The sequence below is a fragment of the Heterodontus francisci genome, chromosome 17, assembly GCF_036365525.1.
Source record: "Heterodontus francisci isolate sHetFra1 chromosome 17, sHetFra1.hap1, whole genome shotgun sequence".
Taxonomy (NCBI): Eukaryota; Metazoa; Chordata; class Chondrichthyes; order Heterodontiformes; family Heterodontidae; genus Heterodontus; species Heterodontus francisci.
The window spans coordinates 90,029,114-90,052,282 of NC_090387.1; the positions used below are offsets into that span (position 1 = coordinate 90,029,114).

Below are 23,169 nucleotides of genomic sequence, written 5' to 3' on the forward strand. Positions count from 1 at the left end.
GAGGGAGGTCGGTAGGTAGTGATCAACAGAAGCCTTTGCTTGACCTGATGCCATGAGAATTCATGGAGTCTAAAGTCAACGTTGAGGACTCCCACTACCACTCGCTCCCGACTGCATACCACTGTGCCAGCCACAGTGCTGGGTCTGTCCTACCGGTGGGACAGGACATACACAGCGATGGTGATGGAGGAGCCTGGGGACAATAGTTGATGAATCTATGCGTATGACTATTTCTAGCTTTTGCTTGAACGGTCTGTGGGACAGCTATCCCAATGTTGGCACAATTACCAAGAACGTTGTGAGGAGCACATTTCAGGAACGATTCGCCGGATGTTGGAGAAAATCCAGATTGTGCCCAATTGTTGAACAAATTCTCCGGACTCAGACGTTGAGAATCAAACCCTTTATTGCATGATATCATGGGGGAGCACACCTTACCTAAATGCGGTCCAGCGCTACTCCCAAAGAGCTACAGATCGCCGTGGATTTATATAGTATAAAAAAGGTAGAGCTAACAGTTTCACAATTAGATAAGCACCCACAAGACTGCCAACGTAACGGTGCACCATGCAGGGTCCGAGGTCAGCGAAACATCAGTTTCAACAATAACAAGCTAGTTCCTTAATTCAATGCCCACTCCAGACACCATATCTGGCCGTAATGTCTGATTGTGGTTAGCTGCTCTGTCTACAATTTATGACCGTTGGTTGTGGTTAGATTAGCTACAAGCTGTGTCCTGTTTTTCTGCTTCTACAAAGTTACGTAATAATTAGCAAAGCTAAGAAAATTTCTCCAACACCGGGTGTGCTTTTTTTTTGCCGTGTCCAAATCCTTCGATGTTGGCTGTCCAGCCGTTTTTATTCTTATTATACTTTCATGTAGTGATGCAATTGTTTTTGTAACTCTGAAGTTGTACCATCGTTAATAGTCATTATAATAATATCCCATATCAGAATAAACGCAGAGGTGAAAATATTTCGCGAATGGGTGTTACAGATATCACACAAACACTTTGGAGAGATGCAATTAAAGACAAGTTCTCAATTGAAAGGTTTGTATTAGTTTCGCTTCCAAAGCAGCTCTTGTTTTAATGGAGCACACCTAACAGCAGAAGTAACTGGATTGCATCGCCATACAATGCATAATTATTGGCACAAAATGACCTCAGTTTTCTTGCATAACTCCAGAAGCTTTCCTCGATAAAATATATCTATAATCATTCACAAGGCTTGATTGCATTTTGGCCATTTATGGCATTCTCAAACTCATCTTCACTCCACTCTTTAAGAATTTGCAGTTTTGGTCCAACCAGTACAACGCTACACCACAGGTCAGTCCGCATCCCAACAATTAATGCATCTGTGCAACGAAATTGAGATCAATACAATTTTTAACTTTAGCAATCCTTACATTTATTGATTACTTTTACAAGCCGTCACTTTCCACAACCAAGAAGCCGCGGTTATGGCTAGATGATGAAATTGGATGAGTTGCATTTAAAACTGTTCATTTATTTTCCTCCTGTTTGATAAGATATTCCTGTGATTATCAATTGAACCTTATTATGATGCAGCCTTAATCAATTCCAAACTTTCAACACATAATAATTGATCTTTTAGCAATGCACTGTTTTAGCACGAAATTGAATTCTGCCACCTGCGTACCACTATGAATTAGATAGGAAACTAAAAACGAACAGTTTTTAAGCCCCTCTAGAATTACCTATTATACACACAATAATATGTGCAGTTTCATTTATTGAGTTGTATGACGAGTTGTACAAACATTTATGAATTTGTGGTTAAAATACTTTCAAAAACGAATAATATTCAGTTCAGTGAGCGAGAATTTCTTTCTAAAGGCAGCAAAAAGATTGCGAAAGTATTTCCAGAAGCCTTTCACCACTGCGGTTTTCCTCGCGTTCATGTCTGGGTCTGTTGTAATCTAATTGATAGAGATTCATTGCCATGCTTAATCAACAACGTTACTATCATTACATGATGCGAAGAACAAGATAGTAGAAGGAGCATTAGATGGGCCAGTGATTGGTTCCTAAACCACCTTTGCAACGTATCCAGTATCTGGGTGCCTTCGATTAGTTTTCTTTCCGAATGTGTCTAATATAAAACCACCTAGATTTGAATAACATGATGCAAGTTGTTTAGAAATTGGTGGCAGGAAAATTTCGGACTCTATAGGATTTTGTTTGAATAGGCGCATTAGAGTTACTAATCATGAGTGAAGGGTTCGGTTTTGTAACTCCTGAAGTTTTCCAACAATCAATAGACGTCATTGCAATTTAGATCGGCTCTAAAGTAGAGGTACATATAAAATGTCCTGGTTGTTAGTTTTGAAATAGATCGTAAGCATCACGCCACTGTAACGATAGAGTTTGCTGTGTTCGGTGTTTAAGGATTCAAAACGATACTAGAAGAATGTCCCATTTTGGTGTATGCAAATTAGCATATGAGTGAAATGTTAGACCGAGCGAAACGGGTTAAATTACTCATTCAGTCCAATGTATTAATAGGTTCTAAGACATCTTAACTACGAACAAAGTGTCGTTTATACCTAATTTATTAACTGTATTAAATGTACTCAGTAACTTTATGTAAAAATGATCTGAATTCATATACATAGTAGAATGGGGTCACGTTTCACTTCTATCTTCAGACGTTGTCGGTCAGGTAAGGGCCTCATAACGAGGTCAGTGGCCTTGGCACCCTGTTCAGACAACAGAGGCCCAGGCATGTTGAAAAGGACCGACCGCAATGTGCCCGAAGTGCCTCCTGCTTCAGTTGGTAACCCCGTTTAATATGCAAAAGGAGCCGTAGGATCCACATTTTCATTTTAGGTCAGGACTAGTCGAATGCTTTGTTCTGCAAACTCTGACGAGCTCCGCAGGCCAAAGAGCGAGAGAGGCCTAGACACGTTAAGTGTTGAATTTTATGTTTTCGGTCCCTAAGGAGCAGCCGTACGCTGGGAACATGGGCCACGTGGAAACTCCGGGAAGCGTCTCGTGGGACCCGAAAGGTTGAGTGATTCTTGGCTAGCATCTTTATAGATGTGGTCACCCAGCATGTATGCAGGTAGAGAGGGAATGGGTGACCGCCAGGTAGTCCAAGAAGATACAGGCAGGTAGTGCAGACGACCTGTGAGTGCGTCTCACTCTCCAATCAGTATTCAGTTCTGAATACTGAGGAAAGTAATGGTCCACCCGGGGAGTGCAGCCAAAGCCAAGGCCATGGCATCACAGCTGGCTCAGCTGCACAGAGGGGTACAAAGAATACAAGAAGAGTGATAGTGATAGGAGATTTTATACTCCGGTGAACAGTCAGGCATTCCTGTGGCCGCAGATGTGAAACCAGGATGGTATGTTGCCACGCTGGTGCTATTGGGGAGGGTTTAAACTAACTTGGCAGGGGTGGAGGACCAGGCGGAAGTATGAGAGAGGAATACAAATGTGTACAGAATATTTCGAGAGATAGATAACACTAGAGTAGAGAATAGTCTTATTAGGTAGGGTCAGAGTAAGGGAGAAAGTAATGAACTCTAAATCAGGGTTAAAGTACATATTTGTTAATGCAGAGTATTGTTAATAAGATTAGTGAGCTACAGGTGCAGAGTGATATGTGGAAATATGATGATTTGGCTGTAACAGAGATCTGGCTCAAAGAACGGCAGGATTGGGTGTTAAATTTACCAGGATATAAGGTATACAGGAAAGATAGAAAAAGAAGAATAGGAGGAGGAATGATAGTATTGATTAAGGAGAGCATTGCACTGCCGGAGAGGGTTTCCCCGAGGGGTCAAGGATGGAATCTATTTGGCTAGCGCTAAGGAACAAAAAAGGTGCAATTGCATTGCTCGCTGTAGTCTATAGGCCACCAACTAGTGGGAAAGATGTAGAGGAACAAATTTGCAAGGAAATTACAGAGATATACAAGAATTGTTGAGATATAATGGGGGACTTCAATTATCCGAATATAGACTGGGATAGTAGTAGTGTAAAGGGCCGTGAGGGCAAGAGTTCCTAGAGTGTGTTCAGGAAAAAAAATCTACAGCATTATGCTTCCAGTTCAATGAGAGGGAAGGCATTGATCGGTCTTGGGAATGGGGTGAGCCAAGTGGATCAAATATCAATAGAACATTTAAATGACAGTGATCGCTGAATCATAAGGTTTAGGTTGGTTATGGAAAAGGACAAAGAATAATCCAAACTATGAATTATTAACTGGGAAAAGCCATATGTGATTGGTTACACTGGATCTGGGCTGAATAAATTGGAATCAAAGGTTGGATGGAAAAACGGTAGCTAAACAATGGGCTGTCTTCAAATAAGAGATACTTCTGGCACAGATCAGATATATTTCCTCGAAGGGGAAAGGTAGAGCAAAGAAATCCAGAGCCAGGATGACAAAAGAGATAGAGATGAAGATGAAGAAGAAAAACTGTGCTTATGACAGATGTCAGGTATATAATACAATGGAGGACCAGGCTGAAATAAAAGGCTCAGAGGGGAAGTGAAAAGGCAAATAAGAGAAGCAAAGAGACAATATGAAAAGAGACTGAGAGCTAATATAAATGGAAATCCCAACGTTTTATATCGGCATATAAATAGAAAAAAGGGGTGGTAAAAGGTGGAGTAGGGGCGATTAGGGAACCAAGAAGGGGATTTACGCATGGAGGCAAGGAGAATAGCTGAGGTATTAAATGAATACTTTGCATCTGTCTTTACCAAGAAAGAAGATGCTACCCAGGCAACAGTGAAAGAGGAGGTAAATAATACACTAGAATGATTTAAAATTGATAAGGAGGAAGTATTAGGTAGGTGGTCTATACTTACAGTTGATAAAAACTAGGGCCAAATGAGATGCATCCAAGGATACTGTGGAAAGTGAGAGTGGGAAATGTAGAAGTACTGGCCATAATTTTCCAGTCTTCTTTTGACTCGGAGTGGTGCCAGATGACTGCAGAATTACAAATGTTACACCCTTGTTCAAAACAGGATGTCAACATAAGCCCAGCAACTACAGGTCAGTCAGTTTAACTTTGGTGGTGGGGAAAAAGCTGCAAACAATAATTCTGGACCAAATTAACAGTCACATGGACAAATATGGGTTACTAAAGGAAAGCCAACACAGACTCATTAAGGGAAAATCATGTTTAACTAACTTGCTAGAGTTTTTTGAAGAGGTAACAGAAAGGGTTGATGATGGCAATGCTGTTGATGTAGTGTACATTGACTTCCAAAAGGTATTTAATATAGTGCAACACAACAGATTTGTGAGTAAAGTTATAGCTCATGGAATAAACAGGACAGTAAAAACATGGATATGATATTGGCTGAGTGTTAGGAAACAAAGAGTAGTGGTTAATGGATGTTCTTTGAGCTGGTGGAAGGTTTGTAGTGGAGTTCCCCAGTGATCAGTGTTGAACTCTTGCTCTTCCTGATACATTAATGATCCAGACCTTGGTGTGCAGGACATAATTTCACATTTCACACTTGGAACAATTGAGAACTGTGAGGAGGATGGCATAGAACTTCAAAAGGACATAGACAAGTTGGTGGAATGGACAGACAAGTGGCAGACGAAGTTTAATGCGGAGAAATGTGAAGTCATTCATTTTGGTAGCAAGAACATGGGGAGACAATATAACATAAAGGTTACAACTCTAAAGGGGTTGCAGGAGCAGAGGGACCTTGAGGCATATGTGATAAGCCATTGAAATTGGCAGAACAGGTTGTGAGAGTGGTTAATAAAGCATACAGTATCCTGAGCTTTATTAATAAGCGCATAGAGTACAAGAGCAATGAAGTTATATTAAACTTGTATAAAACACTAGTTTGGCCATAGCTGGAGTATTATGTCCAGTTCTGGGTGCCGCACTTTAGGAAGGATGTGAAGGCATTGGACAGAGGACAGAAAAGATTCACAAGAATGCTACCAGGGATGAGAAACTTCAGGTATAAAGACAGATTGGAGAAGTTGGGACTGTTTTCATTGGAGAAGAGAAGGTTGAGAGGAAATCGAGGTGTTCAAAATCATGAGGGGTCTGGACAGAGTGGATAGGGTAAAAGTTTTCCCACTTCTAAAAGGATCAAGAATGAAAGGGCACATATTTAAATTGATTTGCAGAAGAAGCAATGGCGACACGAGGAAAACCTTGTTCATGCAGACAGTGATTAGGATCTAGAATGCACTGCCTGAGAGTGTGGTGGAGGCAGATTCAATTAGAGCATTCAAAAGGGAATTAGGTTGTTATATAAAAGGGGATAATGTGTAGGGTTAACTCGAGAAGGCGGGGGAATGGCATTAGGTGAATTGCTCGTTCAGAGGTCCGGTGAAGACACGATTTGCCGTATGGCATCCTTCTCCGCTGTAACAATTCTGTGATTCCTGACCACACAAAAGGAAAATGATTTGGGCTGCTGCCGCCTCGGAACCTCCACACCGGCCATCGCAAGGGCCTGGCTGGCGAGTGAAGAGGCCGTCATAGCAATGAGCTGAATCGGGAAGTGCGTTAGATGCCTGGTCGCTAAACTGCCCAATATAAATAAAGACAGGGCCATGGCTACGGGTGAACGTGTAACGCGCTATGCCTGTCAGTCGCCTGCCCTAAAGAATGAATCCTCTGTACGGATTCAAGCCATTCGCCCGTGAAGTCTGTGTCAGTGGTTTACACTGTAGCAGATAGATTGGGAGTTATTTCAACCCCTGCCAATGGTGGGAAACGGGCGATACTGGATCCATGGCCCTTTATCAATCAGCCACAATTTTCCATTCGGTGGAGTCATTGGAAAGGAAAATCAGGCGGAGTTTATAATGTGCGGCCAATTCCGTATTGCTCTTTTTTATTAATTTATTCCCGGGATGTAGGTGTCGCTGGCAAGACCAGCATTAATTGCCCATCCGTAATTGTCCTTCAGAAATTACAATGATCTTGACATCTTTTATTCTTTTCAGTTCCTGTTTGCTCTCTGTCCTGTCCTTAAGCTATCGCCCGTCCGTGATAAATTAATGTCTTACCTTTCAAAGCAGTTGTTCAAAAAATGATCCATAATAATTATCGTCAGCAGCAAAAGGACCAATACGCTCAATATAAATCGAGGGAAAACTAGGAAATATGCAAAGAAAAATTAAAATCGGGCGGTTTATATAACGCGCAGCCGAGCTCAAACGCGGGATTTATTCTCGGATGCCAAAAAGAAACTCTACCCCATTGTATTCCTGACCCTACATTCCAACAATGTAGTAGAGAGATTTTGAATTTTCTTTATGAAACAATAAAGATCTTCAGTTCAAAGTGTTAGTGAAATTGCGTTAATAATGTGTCGCAAAACGTTCTTTAGAGAGTGGATATGGCATGTCCTTGATAGGCGCTTTTATTTAGATAATATCGGTATTTTAACCACGTTTAAAAAAATAATGTTGAATAATCAGCTTAACATGGGCTGAGACCAGAAGTATCAGATTGTCTCGTTTTGGCTTGTTGGTTGAGAGGTCCTGATTCCAGATTTACAGACTACATTTTGCTCTGGTGCTAAGCTAACTGGCTTCCCGCCGACGCTACATTTGCTCTGTAAATGCATATTCGTTTACCTCTAACTGTTTGTGAGAAATTCGGCACATTAGAAATCGCAACAGTGAATGTCACGTAAGTTGGAGCCGGTAGGGTGAGATGAGACACTTGACAAGTATAAACAGCCCCGCTCCGGACGGACTGTGTCTCCATTAATAGGCTGGAAACTTCATACAGTCCGTCTATGTTCAAACTTTTGGTTGTCTCTATGTCGATTGTAATCTCAATCCCATCTTTATACCAAGTAAGGTTGAGAGCCTCCGGGTAAAACTCATCCGTTTTGCACACAAGATCCAGAAGAGATGAGTTTAATTCAGGTACTTTGGGGAAAATCCGCAGCGGAGTTGGCGGAACTGTAAGGGGAAAAATATAGGTAAAAATTTGGGTTATTTTGTTCTTGTGTGTACCAATTGTATTCTTTATCAGCTGTACTTAAATAGGATGCAATTAATGTATCTTAGTGTTGAAGGGACATCACGATATTTTATTCATTACATAAAAAAGCAAGCGCAGTTTAACTAGATAACATGAATTGACATAAATGCCTGTTCAAATTTTGCTTGTATGTTAGTATAATTTGACAGTGTCAGCAATGGTTCTGTTATAAATTTCAAAATTAGCATTTTGTTGCTTTTGAAATATTCGTCAAAGTTGCCATACATTTTTCATCTGTATAATCTGAAGAAATAGCACATCTGTTACGATATTAATGGTGAATGTGTTAAAAAAGAAATACTAATTATACTGTTAAAAGCATGTGATAACACTATCCATCTTAATTACAGTATGGTACCATCCATTCAATGTTATCATTTGATATTAAATAATGTGTGAAGTCTGTCACAGCATTAAATAGTAAATATGTTTTAGTATTAAACAGAAAATGTGTTGCAACATAAAACGCTAAATATTTTGTGGTATTAAATAATATGTTAGTCTAAAATGGTAAAAAAAAATACAGGATAATATAAACATTTTAACCATACCAAATAGCAAATTATTGCCGCCTGGAATTGAAGATGTGTGACGTTAAATAGCAAATATGCTTCAAAATAAAATAGCAAATGTAATGCCTTATAAAACTGCATACATTGCAGTATGAAATAGAAAATATATTGCTGTATTAAGTAGAGAATATGTTGTATTATAAAATAACAAACAAGCTACAGTATAAAGTAGCGAATATGATGCATTACTAAATAGTAAATATGTTGCAGCATTAGATAGCTAATTTGTTCCAGTTCGAATTCTCCAATATGTTGCCGCATAAAATAGCCAATCTGTTACAGTATAACATAATAAATATTTAGCAGTATAAAGCATCAAATTTGTTTCTGTATAAAATAGCAAATATGATTGCAATACAAAATACTGAATGTACTGGGTTGCGAAATAGCAAATAAGTTGCTGTATACAATTCTAAATACTTTTAATATAATGAGATAACCCGTACGCGCAGAGGTTTTATCAACAGCTTGGAATTAATGCGCAAAATGACCAGCGCCTTTATTAAATAGCGTATCGCTTTATTCAGCTTGGAAATTGACAACAGAAATCGCTCTTGTGTGGGAACATACTATCCCTGCAAATCCAACATTTACTTACAAATGTTATTGAGCCCAGCCCCAGTGACCTGGGTGACATGTTATTGCGGGACATGTGTGTTTTTTGCGTTCGGCATCGCCAGAGTTGAAGGTGGACTATCCGATTTCACCTGGTTTTATGCTGTTGGCTACAGATTGGGGTTGCCGGGAGGGAAGCATCAGCTCATACAACTTGGAGCACTTGTACGTTTCTAGAGGGTGAATAGTTTTAAATAGACATCCAGCGCAAGTTATATTAAAAATCATCTTGTTCCCTTTATCGTGCCTGATAAAGTTGTTTTTTTCACCGTGAGAATTCACATTGAACAATGAACAACATCGTCATGTTGTAATTTCAGCTTGTATTATGTTAACGGAGAGGAACAGCGGTACAGAATCAATTGAGAAGTACTTTAATCTGCACTTAGTGCATACGAAATATTTTTACACGACCATATCGGGCATTTAAATATTTTGAACTTTAGGGCTCATATTCCAGATGTGTGAAACAAAAATGTTCCTTCTATTTTAACACAAATAATATGCAACGCAACTAAGGATATTTTTTAAAAAACGAATAAGGAATTGTCAGCTGCATGTGGCTAGTCTGGATACTAGCCGGTGCGCTCTTGATGCTTGTAAAACATTCCACAGTTTAATGACATAGGTGTTAAATAAAAACAAGAAATGCTGGATTCACTCAGCAGGTCTGGCAGCATCTGTGGAAAGAAAAGCAGAGTTAACGTTTCGGGTCAGTGACCCTTCTTCGGTGTTAACCTGCTTATTTTAAAATGGAAGGTAGATTTTCAACTTGCCGCACGGGCGTTACACTAATATTCAGGATGATCCACCTGATATCGTCACACATACCGGGCTGTTTCTGCAATGCAGGGGTGATCGCAACAATTTTTACCTAATTTGAAATTAGACGCCAATACATCCCAGGGTCGATTTTCCATTCAATGGAAATAAACATCGAGCGCAGTTTATAAATGGAGAGTGCATTCAATAACGCTGCTGAGCGGAACGTTGAAGATTAGTCCGAGTATATTTTTGACCAAATATTCAGCAGCCATAATTATTTGAAAGTACCCAACATTTGCGGTTGCTTTCTCCACCTATTACCACCTACCGGCGACGCTGATGGTTGAGCCTGTTCCATTTACAATCCTGCTTCGCAGCGTTCTGACTCCGCAGTAATAGACCCCAGAATCCTGCGCACTGATATTCAGGAGATGAAAGGAGGCTCCGCCTTGTTTAAAACGGAGAATTTTTTTCCTGCTGTCGGAAGCTGTTTGCAGAAAGTTACTTTCGCCAAGTTTCCACCAATAAACTTCCACATCTGAGTTATCTTGAAAAATGGGAAATGTGCAATAAAACGTGACGTTTGAACCTACGAGGGCGCTCGTGCTTTCAGGAGCTTGGAAGACTTGGAACTGAGCGTCAATAGCAACTGTCAGAAAACAATGATGTTAATTATATAACTATCTATAAGACACGAAATGTCAATGCAAAGGCAAATTATAGATTCAAAAAGAGAGAGGAGAGGGAAGAAAGGAAAAGAAGCAGCAGAAGATACCTGTGCACATAATCCCCAGGACTCTTATAGACTGAAGCGCATTAGCAATAAACATGTTTAACAAGGGACGTTTACCGCTTGCTGGGAGGAAGTACAAAGCTCTGGCGATAATCTGTGGACTGATGCATCCACCTGAAATGGCAGAGCCAATGAATGAGTTGCTCTTAAATTGTGATTCTGTGCGGGTAATTGAACGCCCAACGTCACTTTGAAGTGCTCAAAACGTTAGTAATGTCCCACAAAATCTAGGTCACAGCCGGATAAACCTGGTAGAAAATATCCACTGGAAATAGGAAGCTTTGAATTAGCTTAGTTACATGACGGTCACTCAACAATGTTTAAAATTATTGATTACATGTGATGAAGAGGTATTCATAGGGTCTGCGCAGTGGCATCTCCAGGACATGTTACGGCACTGGTTTGCAGATATATCTGAGAAAGTAAAACCCAGGAAATGCTAGAAGGTCCAACAGGTCATTCAGCATCTGACGAGAAATGCAATGAGTTGCCTTTAAGGCCATAACCATTCGTCAGAAACGGGAAAAAAAAAAACAAATTTAAATAGCATCGGAACAAAGAGGAGGAAATAAAATCATATCACGGAAACAGGAAGCATAGAGCTGTAATATCCTGGAATAAAATGTAATAGCTGAAGTGATGTTAGTATTGAATTCAATGAGTAGCAAAATCTGGTGAAGTGTGAAACGGGCAGCTGGTTAATGATGGAAATGTACAAAATATTGACGGACCTGGATAGAGATCTATTCACCTTATCAACCGTTTGTCACCGGGTGCTCTCTTTTGTTACCCTCCTGAGGGTGTATAAAGGGAAGCTGATCCCTAATTTTCTCTTTAATACTAGCGCCCACAGACAACATTACTTAGAATCATTCAATCATTGAAGGGTTAAGGCACAGAAAGAGGGCACTTGGCCCATCGTGTCTGTGCCGGCCGAAAAACGATCCATCTATTCTAATCCCACCTTCCAGCATTTGGTCCATAGGCATGTAGATTACGGCACTTGAGGTGCATATCCAGACTTCTTTTGCATGGGTTGAGGGTCTCTGCATCAATTACTCTTTCAGGCAGCGAGTTCTGGACCCCCACCACCCTCTGGGTGAAAATGTTTTTCCTCATCCCTCCTCCAATTTTTCAACCGATTGCTTCAAATCTATGCCCCCTCATCACTGACCTCTCTGCTAATGTGAATAGACCCTTCACCTCCACTTTATCCAATGCAATGTAATGAGGTGACCAGAACGGCACACAGTACTCAAGTTGTGGCCTAACCAATGAGTTATGCAGTGTCAGCAAAACCTCCCTGCTCTTGTATTCTATACCTCGGCTGATAAATGAAAATATTCCATATGCCTCCTTAACCACCTCATCGACCTGTACTGCTACCTTCAGGGATCTGTGAACATTCAGTCCAAGGTCCCTCAGTTCCTCTACACTTCTCACTTTTTTCCCATTAATCGTGTATTTCTTTGCCTTTTTGACCTTCCCAAGTGCGTCACCTCACACTTCTCCGAGTTGAATTCCATTTGCCACTTTTCTGCCCATCTGTCCAGACCATCAATATCTTCCTGCAGCCTACAGCTATCCTTTTTGTTATCTAGAACATGGCTATTCTTTGTTTCGTCTGCAAACTTCTTGATCATGCCCCCTACATTTACATGCAAATCGTTAATATATGCCACAAAAGCAGGGGATCCAGCCCTGAGGCCTGCGGAATGCTGCTGAAAACAGCCCTCCAGTCGCTAAAACAGCCATCAACAATTATGCTTTGTTTCCTGCCACTGAGCCAATTTTGCACCCACCTTGCTGCATTTCCCTGGATCCCATGGGATTTTTTTTCTACCAAACTGCCACATGGGATCTTGTCAAAAGCCTTGCTAAAATCAATGCAGACCACATAAACTGCACTACCGTCGTCTATCTTCCTTGCTACTTTTTCAAAAAAATTCGGTCAAGTTTGGTCAAACAAGAACTTCCCTTGAAAAATCCCTGCTGACTATCCTTGATTAACCTGTGCCTTTCTAAGTGACAGTTTATCCTGTCTCTCAGAATTCTCGATAATTTGCCCACTACTGGGATTAAACTGACTGGCCTGTAATTATTCGGTCTATCCTTCACTCCCTTTTTAAACAGAGGTACAACGTTAGCAGTTGTCCAATTCTCCAGCACCACACCTGTATACAATGAGGACTTTATATTGATGCTCAGACACTGTGCTATTTCCTCTCTTGCTTCTTTTAACAGCCTAGGATATATTTCATCTGGCCCTGGTGATTTATAAACTTTCAAGGATGCTAATCCCATTAATACTTCCTCTCTCCCTATCATTATCACATCCAATACTTCACACACTTCCTCTTTAACTACAATAACTGCATCATCCCCCTCTTTTGTGAAGATAGATGCAAAGCATTCAGTAAGAACCATACCAATATCTTACACCCCTACACATAGGTTACCTTGTTGGTCTTTTATGGGCCCTCCCCTTTCCTTAGTTATCCTCTTGCTCTTAAAGTACTGATCTTTGGGTTCACCTTTATTTTGATTGCCAATATTCTTTCGTGCCCTCTCTTTGCTTTCCTAATTTCCTTTTTGATTTCACCCCTCCACTTTCTATACTCCTCTCGGCTGTCTGTAGTATTGAGTTCTCGGTGTTGGACATAAGCTTTCCTTTTCTGCCTTATCTTACCCTGTAGGCTCCTTGACATCCATGGGGCTCTAGATTTGGCTGCCTCATCGTTTTTCTTTGTGGGAACATGTTTACCCTGAACCACTTGAATCTCCCATTTGAATGCCTCCCACTGTTCTGACACTGATTTCCCTTCAATAGTTGTTTCCAGTCCATTTTCGCTAAACCACTCCTCATTTTAATAAAATTGGCCTTGCCCCAATTGAGAGCTCGAAGGCCTGCTCTGTCTCTGTCCTTTTCCATACCTGTGTTAAAACTGACTGAATTATGATCACTACCACCAAAATGCTCTCCCAGTGCCAGCCCTTCCACCATCTTTATTTCCTAATGCTAAGTCTAAAACTGCGCCCTCTCTTGTTGGAAGTGGGCAAAAAAAGTTCTCCTGAATGCACCTCAAGAATTCTGAACCCTCCACTCCTTTTACACTAAAACTATCCCAGTTAATATTGGGGTAGTTAAAATCCCCTGCTATTACTGCCTGATTGTTCTTGCAATTCTCAGAGATTTGCCGACATATGTGCTCTTCTCTCTCCCTCCGACGGTTTGGGGGCCTTAGTACACTCCCAGCAGTGTGATTGTCCCTTTTTTGATCCATGGCTCAATTCATATGGCCTCATTTGATGAATCTTCCAATATCTCATCCCTCCTCACAGCTGTAATAATTTTCTTGACCAGAATTTCCACTCCCCCTCCTTTCTTAACCCCTCCCTATTGCGTCTGAAAGCCCTTTAAACAAGAATGTTGAGCTGCCATTCCTGTCCCTCCTTAAGCCATGTTTCTGTTATAGCTATGGTATCATACTGCCATCTGTTTATCTGTGCCCTCAGCTCATCTGCTTTATTTGCTATACTCCTGGCATTGAATTAGATACCCTTGAGCACTGCCAAACGTTTTTATTTATTTTTGACCCGCGTTTCCTGTGTCTTCCAGAGTCATCCATTAATTTTCTACCTTCCATTTTCATTTCTGATTTTTTCCCAACTGAGACTACCCTCAGGTGCTCACTCCCTTGTCAAACTAGTTTAACACCCACTCCCCTCAAATAGCACTAGCAAAACGTCCCTCAAGGAACTCAGTCCCAGCTCTGTTCAGATGCAACCTCATCTCCCCCAGTGCCGGTCCAATGTCCCAGGAATCTAAAGCCCTCAATCCTGCACCATCTTTCCATCCACGCATTCATCTGTCTTATCTTTCTATTTACTTATTCACTTTCGTGTTGTACTGGGAGTAATCTGGAAATTACTACTTTTAAAGTCCTGCTTTGTAATTTCTTTTCTAGCTCCCTAAGTTCTGATTGCAAGGCTACATCCCACTTTCTGCCTATGTCATTGGTTCCAATATGGGCCACTACAGCTGGCGATGCATCCTCCCCCTTCAGGACGCTCTGAAGCCGCTCAATGACATCCTTGACACTGGCACCAGGGAGGTATCACACCATCCTAGATTCACATCTGCAGTGACAGAAACGCTACGCTGGTCCCCTGACTATTTAATCACCTGTCGCTATGGTTCTTCCAGTTTTCCTTGTAACCGCCCCCCCCCCCCCCACTCCCCCCGCCCTGTACAGCTGAGCCACACGTGTTGCCATGTCCTTGGCTCTGGCTGCACTCCCCAGGTGAAGGATCACTTTCCTCCATATTCAGAACTGAATACCTGTTGGAGAGTGAGATGCACTCAGGGGTTTCCTGCACTAGCTGCCTGATTATTTTTGAATACCTGCTGGTCACCCATTGCCTTGCTCCCTGCATACTCTTAATGTGTGGGGTGACTGCATCTATAAACGTGCTTTCCATGCAGCTCTCATCCTTATGAATGCAATGCAGCGTCGCCACTTTCCACTCAATTTGCACGTCCTGCACAAATTGTTTTCCAGGATACAGGAAGCATCCTGATACTCCCACATAGCACAGGAGGTGTACACTAGAGGTTGAGGCAACCCTGCCATACTTTTATTTATTGGGTGACTCTCTGCCTCTGCGAAAAAAAAACTTGCCAATAGTACAATACCTTAGAATTATTTGTAAAACCTTACTAGTACTGATATATCCTAGTAAAAATCAATACAGTTCACTAGTTAAAACAAAGTTTAGTCACAAAAAACAGCTGATCACTTGTTCCCTATTATTAAGGTATTTACACACACACCCTAATAGTGGTCCACTAACTCACCTATTTACTGATACTCCCTAACAGCAGTGACTCACCAACCAATCACCTTATAGCGTTCCTGTGATATCACAGCTCGCTTGATTGTCAAACTCTTGCGTGCCTGGACTCCTCTCGGCTGCTCTCCCTACATGCTGCAGGCCGCGATCCTTGGACATTATTTATCGGTTTCCCGTTCCTTGTTCTTCCCGCAGGTCCGCTCCTCTGCCAGAAGCTAAGCGCCGCATTATTATTATAAAAACAAAATACTGCGGATGCTGGAAATCTGAAATAAAAACAAGAAATGCTGGCACCACTCATCAGGTCTGGCAGCATCTGTAGAAAGAGAAGCAGAGTTAACGTTAAGGGTCACTGACCCGAAACGTTAACTCTGCTTCTTTTTCCACAGATGCTGCCAGACCTGATGAGTGGTTCCAGCATTTCTTGTTTTTATTACGCCGCATTATTATTATTCTCCTCAAATAAATTGTGAATGCCTCTGTCCATACTGGGATCTTGTTAAATTAAATGTGCTGTATTAGTGCAAGTTGTTGCCGTGAATGACAAACAAGTATACAGAGTTGTTGCCACAAGGCACAGTGGCGCAATGGTTAGCACTGCTGCCTCACAGCTCCAGCGACAAGTGTTCAGTTCTGGGTACTGCCTGTGTGGAGTTTGTAAGTTCTCTCTGTGTGGGTTTCCGCTGGGTGCTCTGGTTTCCTCCCACAGCCAAAAAATCGCAGGTTGATAGGTAAATTGACAATTGTAAATTATCCCTTGTGTACGTAGATGGTAGGAGAATGGTGGGGATGTGGTAGAAAATATGGGGTTAATATAGGATGAGTATAAATGCGTGGCTGTTGGTCGGCACAGACTCGGTGGGCCGAAGGGCCTGTTTTAGTGCTGTATCTCTAAATAAATGAATAGGCACACACTGCTGCCACTGTGGGTCGGTGGTGCAGGGAGTGAATTTTGCGGATGGGGTGACAATCAAGCGGGCTACTTTGTCCTGGATGGTGTCGAGCTTCTTGGGTGTTGTTGGAGCTGCACCCATCCAGGCAAATAGAGAGTATTCCATCATACTCATGACTTGTGCCTTGTAGATGGTGGACAGGCTTTGGGGAGTCAGGAGCTGAGTTACTCAGCGCAGGATTCCCAGCCCCTGACCTGCTCTTGTAGCCATGGTATTTATAAGGCTGCCCCAGTTAAGTTTCTGGTCAATGGTAACGCCCAGAATGTTGATAATGGGGAACTCAGTGATTGCAATGCCATTGAATGTCAAGGAGAGATGGTTAGATTCTCTCGGGTTTTAGAAGGTCATTGCCTGACAGTTGAGTGCGACGAATGTTACTTGCCACTTGCCAGCCCAAACCTGGATATTATCCAGGTCTTGCTGCATTTCTACATGGACTGCTTCAGTATCTGAGGAGTTGCGAATGGTGCTGAACATTGTGCAATCATCAGCGAACATTCCCACTGCTGTCCTTATGATTGAAGGAAGGTCATTCATGAAGCAGCTGAAGATGCTTGTTGTCTAGGACATTACCTTGAGGAGTTCTGGCATTGATGTCCTGGAGCTGAGATGACTGATTTTCAACAGCCACAACCATCTTCCTTTGCGCTAGGTATGACTCCAGCCAGCAGACAGTTTTCTCCGATTCCCATTGATTCCAGTTTTGCTAGGGTCCCTTGATACTCGGTCAAATGCTGCCTTGATGTCAAGGGCACTCACTCTCACCTCACCTCTTGAGTTCAGCTCTTTAGTCATGTTTGTATCAAGGGTGCAATGAGTCAGCAGCTGAGTGGTCCTGGTGGAATCCAAACCAAACAGGTTCTTGTTAAGCAAGTGCCAGTTGATAGTACCGTCGACGACACCTTCCATCACTTTACTCATGATCGATAGTAGACCGGTGAGGCAGTAATTTGTCAGGTTGGATTTGCCCTCCTTTTTTGTGTACAGGACATTCCTGGGTAATTTTCCACATTATCGCGTAGATGCCGTTGTTGTGGCTGTACTGGAACAGCTTGGAGAGGGGCACGGCAAATTCTGGAGCAAAGGTCTTCAGACCTATTGCCAGAATGTTGTCAGGTCCCATAGCCTTCAGTCGTTTCTGGATGTCACGTGGAGTGAATCGAATTGGCTGAAGACTGCCCTCTGTGATCCAGGGAACTTCGGAAGGACGCCAAGTTGAATCAGCCACTTAGCACCTCTGCCTGAAGATTGCTGCAAATGCTTCAGTCTTATATTTTGCATATCCATGTTGATTGTTATTTATTAATATATTGGCTTCCAGGTGACACTTAATTTTGTATCAGATTGATGTTAAGCTGACTGGCCGATAGCAACCTTTCCCTTTTTTGAATAGGGGTGTAACTTTTGCAATAGTTCACTCCTCTGCCACCTCTGCCATATAAAAGGAGGATTGAATGATTGTAGCTGGAGCCTCCTACATTTCCAACCTTACTTCCGCCAGTAACCTAGGATGTCTCCCATTTGGACTGGGTGATTTTTTTTTTGCCTTGAACAATATCAACAGTTTTAATACCTTTTCGTTATCTATTCTAACCTAGCCAAACTCTTTACCCCTTCCCCTTTGACTGTAACATTGGCAGAGTCCCAGTCTTCAGTGAAGTACTCATTTAGTTCCTGAGCAATACCTCTGTCTCTACAAGAAGATGTAATTTATGGTTCTTAATAGACCTAATTTTTCCTTTGATAGGCGGGCTTATCTTAAAACCAACTAAAGAAAGGGTTCAACAGCAAAAGATTTACATCTGGGTTCTCCAACCTTTTCATATGGAGAGCCCAAGTACAATTTTTGTCTGATATGGCAGGTTGGGGGTGGGTGCCAGTGAGACAACTTGGAAAGATAGAGTCATTAAAATTTATCGTGTTATTAATTAAAACAGCAACAAATGTACATTTTGTGAAAAAAATATTTAAATGAGAAGACTAATTTATTGACTTACTTTCTCGTTACTATGTTAGACACTGATTTCATGAGATACCTGGATTTTTATTTTTCTTGCACAAGTAGTCAATGTTTGCGCGCACACTTGAAGCGATGCAAAGTGTTCTGGATAGACGTCATTTCGTCAGGAGTGTTCTTGATCACTCTCTCTCTCTCTTTGTCCCCCCCCCCTCTCTCTGTTCGCTCAATCTCTCTCTGCTGCCACCACCCCCACCCCGCCCCCGTCTCTCTCTATCTCTCTGACCCCCCTCTCTTTCCCCCTTTCGCTGTCCTCTCTCTCTCCCCCTTTCTATCTCTCTTTCTCGTTGCCCCTCTCTGTTCGCCATGTTCTCGCTCTCTCTGACAGTTGCAGAGAGTGGGAAAGCTCAGCAGATAGTTGATCAGTTTTTTAAAAATCAGCAATCTGTTTTCCAGCTGCGAGGTGCTAGGAGCGAGAGCAGCAGCTTCTGAACTTCGGACAGAATTGGGGTTTCCCGGCGGGCTTTAAAAACGCCGAACTGTCCGAATTTGGGAAACGGCTATTCCCGCTGTCAGCTGTGAAACTGACTTCCGATTTTTTTTTAAACTGACCAACTACCTGGAAGAAGACAATGAAAAATTTCTAATCCCCAGTCTGGGAGCCCTGCGAGGTTGAGGAACGACCCAGGTACAGTCTATATCCGCGGGTTGGATGGAATCCTTTGGCGGGCTGGTGGCTGGCCTGCGGGCCGTATATTGGACAACGCTAATTTACAGCGACGTTCTCTGTCCATGAGTTACATATAATTATATAGAAATTAAGGCACAAAAACAGTTCATATTGTCCAGTGCGTGGATGTAGATCTTTATGCTCTACAGGAGCCTCCTCCCACCGTACTTCACCTCACACCATCAGCATATCCTTCTATTCCTTTCGTCCTAATGTAAATATAATTTCTCCTTAAAATACACAGACAGTGTCGCTTGAACACAATAAATGGCTTTGAAAAATAGGAAAACACAACAATTAATTTTCGCACAGCAAGGACTCACACGCAGCAATGAGATGCATGACCCAAATAATTGGATTTAACTAGTTTATACAGGATTATTTACATAAAAATGACAGTCGCACATTCACGATGTGGAGATACATGGAAGGCTGGGGAGTGAATTATGGTACAGCTAGTAAAACAAGTCCAATATAAGAGATGATATCAGAGAAAGCGGATAACCTTTATTTCAGGTGCTGGGGTGCAAAGCGGGTGATGGCGAATCGATAGTCCGTTGTAGATCTCTTCTCATTTTTTTACCTCCATCGACTTGAATGTAAAGCAAAATCATATTGTTAACGTTAAGTTGTTTGACTAATTTGGTTGAAATATTTTACTGTTGCCAGTTATACCCTGACTGCAGCTTCATTACAGAGCGAGTTTGCGTACCCACCAATGGGAAAGTGTATTGCAAATTGGCACCTGTTAGATGATTTGATTCCAGAGTCAATGAAAGATAGAAATCTGAGACCACCACACAGAACCGGTGCAGTGCAAAAGGAGGCCATTCGACCCATCGTGTCTACCCCGGCTTTCTGGAAAAGCAGTTCATTCAGCTCCATTCCTCTCCCTTCTCCCCGTAACCCTGCACATTCTTCCTTTCACCTGTAGTATGGAAGAAGCAGTTTCTCCACGTTGCTCTAGTTTCTTCTACTCACCCTTTCCCGCCAGTGGGCTCACATCAGCGCCCACGGCAGAAAGGGAGATTGTGAGAACTAGCATCACTAAAACGGAGAGTTGCCCGCGAGACTTTGCTTTTCGCAAATTAGCTGCTGCCTTTCTCTACAATTCAAAGTATTCTATTGATTGGAAAGAGGTTTGGGACGTCATGACGTAGCAGAAGGCACAGCGCTGAAACAAAGTTTCATTTTATTTTCTCATTGTTGTTACATTTAGACTTGACTATTCCAGCACATCCTGGCCTGCTTTTTATTTTCCATCCTGTATAAGCTAATGTTCATCCAATTCTTTGCTGCCCATGTCCCGACTCGCATCAGGTGCCGTTCAAACATCGCACCTGTGCTCACTGACCGATACTGGCTCCTGGTTAAGCAACATCGTAACTTTCAGATTCTACTAACGTTTCAGGTCTCTGTGACCTTTCAGCAGAAATGACAAAAGTAAGAGATGTAATAGGGTTTGAACAAGTGAAAGGAGGAAGGGCGAGGGGGGGTGGTGGTGGTGGTGGTGGTGGGGGGGGGGGGGGGGGGGAGGGGGCGGGTGTGTTGGTGGTTGGGGGGTGGGGGTGGTGGTGCGAGGGTGGAGAAGAATTAAAGGTAAGATCACGCTGGCGGCACTAATCAACCCACAAATGAGCATTTACTCACGCAGATTTGCGCTGCGCCTCTACCAGGCAAGTAGGCTCTGCAGGAGCTGAACTACCTCCGGGAAGGTCGCCCAGAGATGGGAACGCGTGAAGCCACTGACCCGACGCGGCTTTCTGAGAAATACGCCCCGCTCTCCTGGGGAAGATTCTGCTCTAATTCCACCATGGTGAGCGCCTCTTGTTTAATGTCTGAAAGGATGAGACTATATGCATTCGCAGAACTGCTGGCGGGACCAAATCTGCTTTGTCCAAATTCATCCTCAATAGGCCCTAACACAGGTGGAAGACCGGAAGAAATGTTCGCATAGCCTGTGGAGGAGCAGAGCTGACATGTCAGTCTCAGAACAAGGGGTGACAAGCGAATCATGATACAGGTCCTCAATTTCGATGGGGTTCTAATCTCCTTCCACAATTTCGGTGGAATCGTGGTAGACATCCTGGAGAAACAGAATGAATTGTCATTTTCAGGTCTTCGCCACATCACTTAAACATATTGCACGACATTTCCTGGCACACTCTGAATTGCAGGAGGTGCTCCGAAACCAAAAGTAGCAGGAACTATCTAGAGAAGGAATGGTGCACCTACATAATCTAAACCCCGTGGAGGAGATGGTGCAGGTCAGGCCGATGGGAGCAGCGGGGCTAAAACCATTGAAGATGATAATACCTCATACTGAATATTCCTCACATCCCACTTCCTCCTCATTCAAAAAACTGTTCTGGGTTGCAAGCTGCAGATAGTGTAACCATGCATCTCTGAGTTTTCCCTCCCTCCCTACACCACAGTCTTACCTTTGTGACATTTTTCTTTCAGGTGTCCAGGAGGTACAATGCCGTGTTGGAAGACTTAGCAGAGAACAATTATGAAGACACCATACTGTTACTTGATTTCACATTCGCAGTCCCCAGCTTAGATATTGACATTGCACGAGTCCTAGAGGTTAGATTAGAAGTGGAATCTGCACATGGGGAGACACTGGGCACAAGTGGACTGCTGCAAGGGCAGGCAAAAAGGATAGCAGAAGTGCCAGCTCACTGGAGGGTGACGTCACATACAAGACTGGTTACAGAGTAGTAAAATGAACACTTCGATGGGCCAGTCTACAGAAGAAGACTGGTGGGTATACACAACGAATGCTTGGTGCACTGGGATGTACAGTAGAAAGACTGTATTCAATGTCAATCAACATTGAGGAGTCCAGCGCCAACTTGGCGCAGGGCTATGTGCAGAGCTTGGAGCCAATTCTTTCCAGCATAGAAATCGTGACAACTTCATCAGCAAACTTCTGGACTCAACAATAATGCAGCATTTGATGGTCCATGTCTCAGTATTCAATGCAGAATAAGCAGCTTCAACCATAAGTATGAGTGCTGCAGTGGAAGCTCAGACTAAGTCATGCAAATTCAGCTTGCTACCATGCAAGCTCAGACTCAGACTCAGACTCAGATTGCTGCCATCAAAGTTCAAAGGGCCTTGCAGGATATCACAACGGTCCAGCAATCTTTCCTCCAACAGATTACTAGGAATGCTGAGAAGACCCCAGTGGAAAAGCAATGGCTCCAGGGAGCAAGAGTCTGCTGCTCTCTCTCAGGATGACATCATTCGTCCTTCCACTCCACCAGTGCCCTTGTTGTTGCTTGTCTGCCAGCCAGTCCAGGCTGCTGCCAGCCATGCCGATTTTGTACCATCTGAAGAAGCACCTTCAAAGCTCACAGCTGCTCCAGGTCGTCCTCCAAGGCCATCTGCAGTGTCCTGCGTACAAGGTGAAAAGCCTTTCATCAGCCACTGGAAAAGCACTGCTTAGGAGAACTAGCACAGGGAAAGTAACCTGCAACACAAGTAATAAGTGAATGCACCAGAGTGATTAGCATATGTTTCTGAGCAATATTGCATGACATCATCTATAAATTTGGTCGGAAATGTTTATTTTGTGATCGTTTTTATTTTTATGTTGTGGCCAAAAGGATGATGTGACAGTCATTGAGTTATTGAGGGTTTGGAGTGTGGGACTGTGCTGAATGGGGAATTGGGGTTGCAATTACAGGTATCACACAGATATCATAGTTAGCAATATCAGACTTGCTCACGTTAAGGCTGAGCAGAAAGGCGTTGTCTAGGTTGCTTTCCTCCCTTCCTATTTTCATACATTTCCTCCGCCTCCTTTCTCGCGTGATTCTTCTCCTCAACCTCTCATGTGATAGCTGGTGGCAAGATCTGCCAAATGCAGTATGCAGCATACCACCGTGAATCTTGAAGACGGC

At 42.7% G+C, this 23,169-nt stretch overlaps 1 protein-coding gene across 1 annotated transcript; it reads right to left on the reverse strand.

The window, feature by feature from the left end:
- Nucleotides 1-388: 388 nt before the first annotated feature.
- LOC137378618 (tapasin-related protein-like) lies at nucleotides 389-17,492 on the reverse strand. Its single transcript, XM_068048914.1, has 8 exons — nucleotides 17,342-17,492; nucleotides 17,145-17,219; nucleotides 12,269-12,412; nucleotides 10,747-10,878; nucleotides 10,300-10,620; nucleotides 7,605-7,937; nucleotides 7,032-7,119; nucleotides 389-1,359 (listed from the first exon to the last, which is right to left on the reverse strand). The coding sequence occupies exons 1-8, from the start codon at nucleotides 17,490-17,492 to the stop codon at nucleotides 1,332-1,334; spliced, it is 1,272 nt and encodes a 423-aa protein (XP_067905015.1). The 3' UTR covers nucleotides 389-1,331.
- Between the last annotated feature and the right edge of the window lie 5,677 nt (nucleotides 17,493-23,169).

Bases quoted from the DNA above. Each gene is read 5' to 3' on its own strand.
- LOC137378618 (XM_068048914.1), bottom strand. From the start codon at position 17,492: ATGAGTAAAGTGATGGAAGGTGTCGTCGACGGTACTATCAACTGGCAC. The intron at 17,220-17,341 runs GTGAGGTGAGAG...AGTCATACCTAG, and splicing joins TAAAGAGCTGAACTCAAGAG to CGCAAAGGAAGATGGTTGTG. The intron at 10,879-12,268 runs GTGAGGTGACGC...CTGCCATTTCAG, and splicing joins GGAATTCAACTCGGAGAAGT to GTGGATGCATCAGTCCACAG.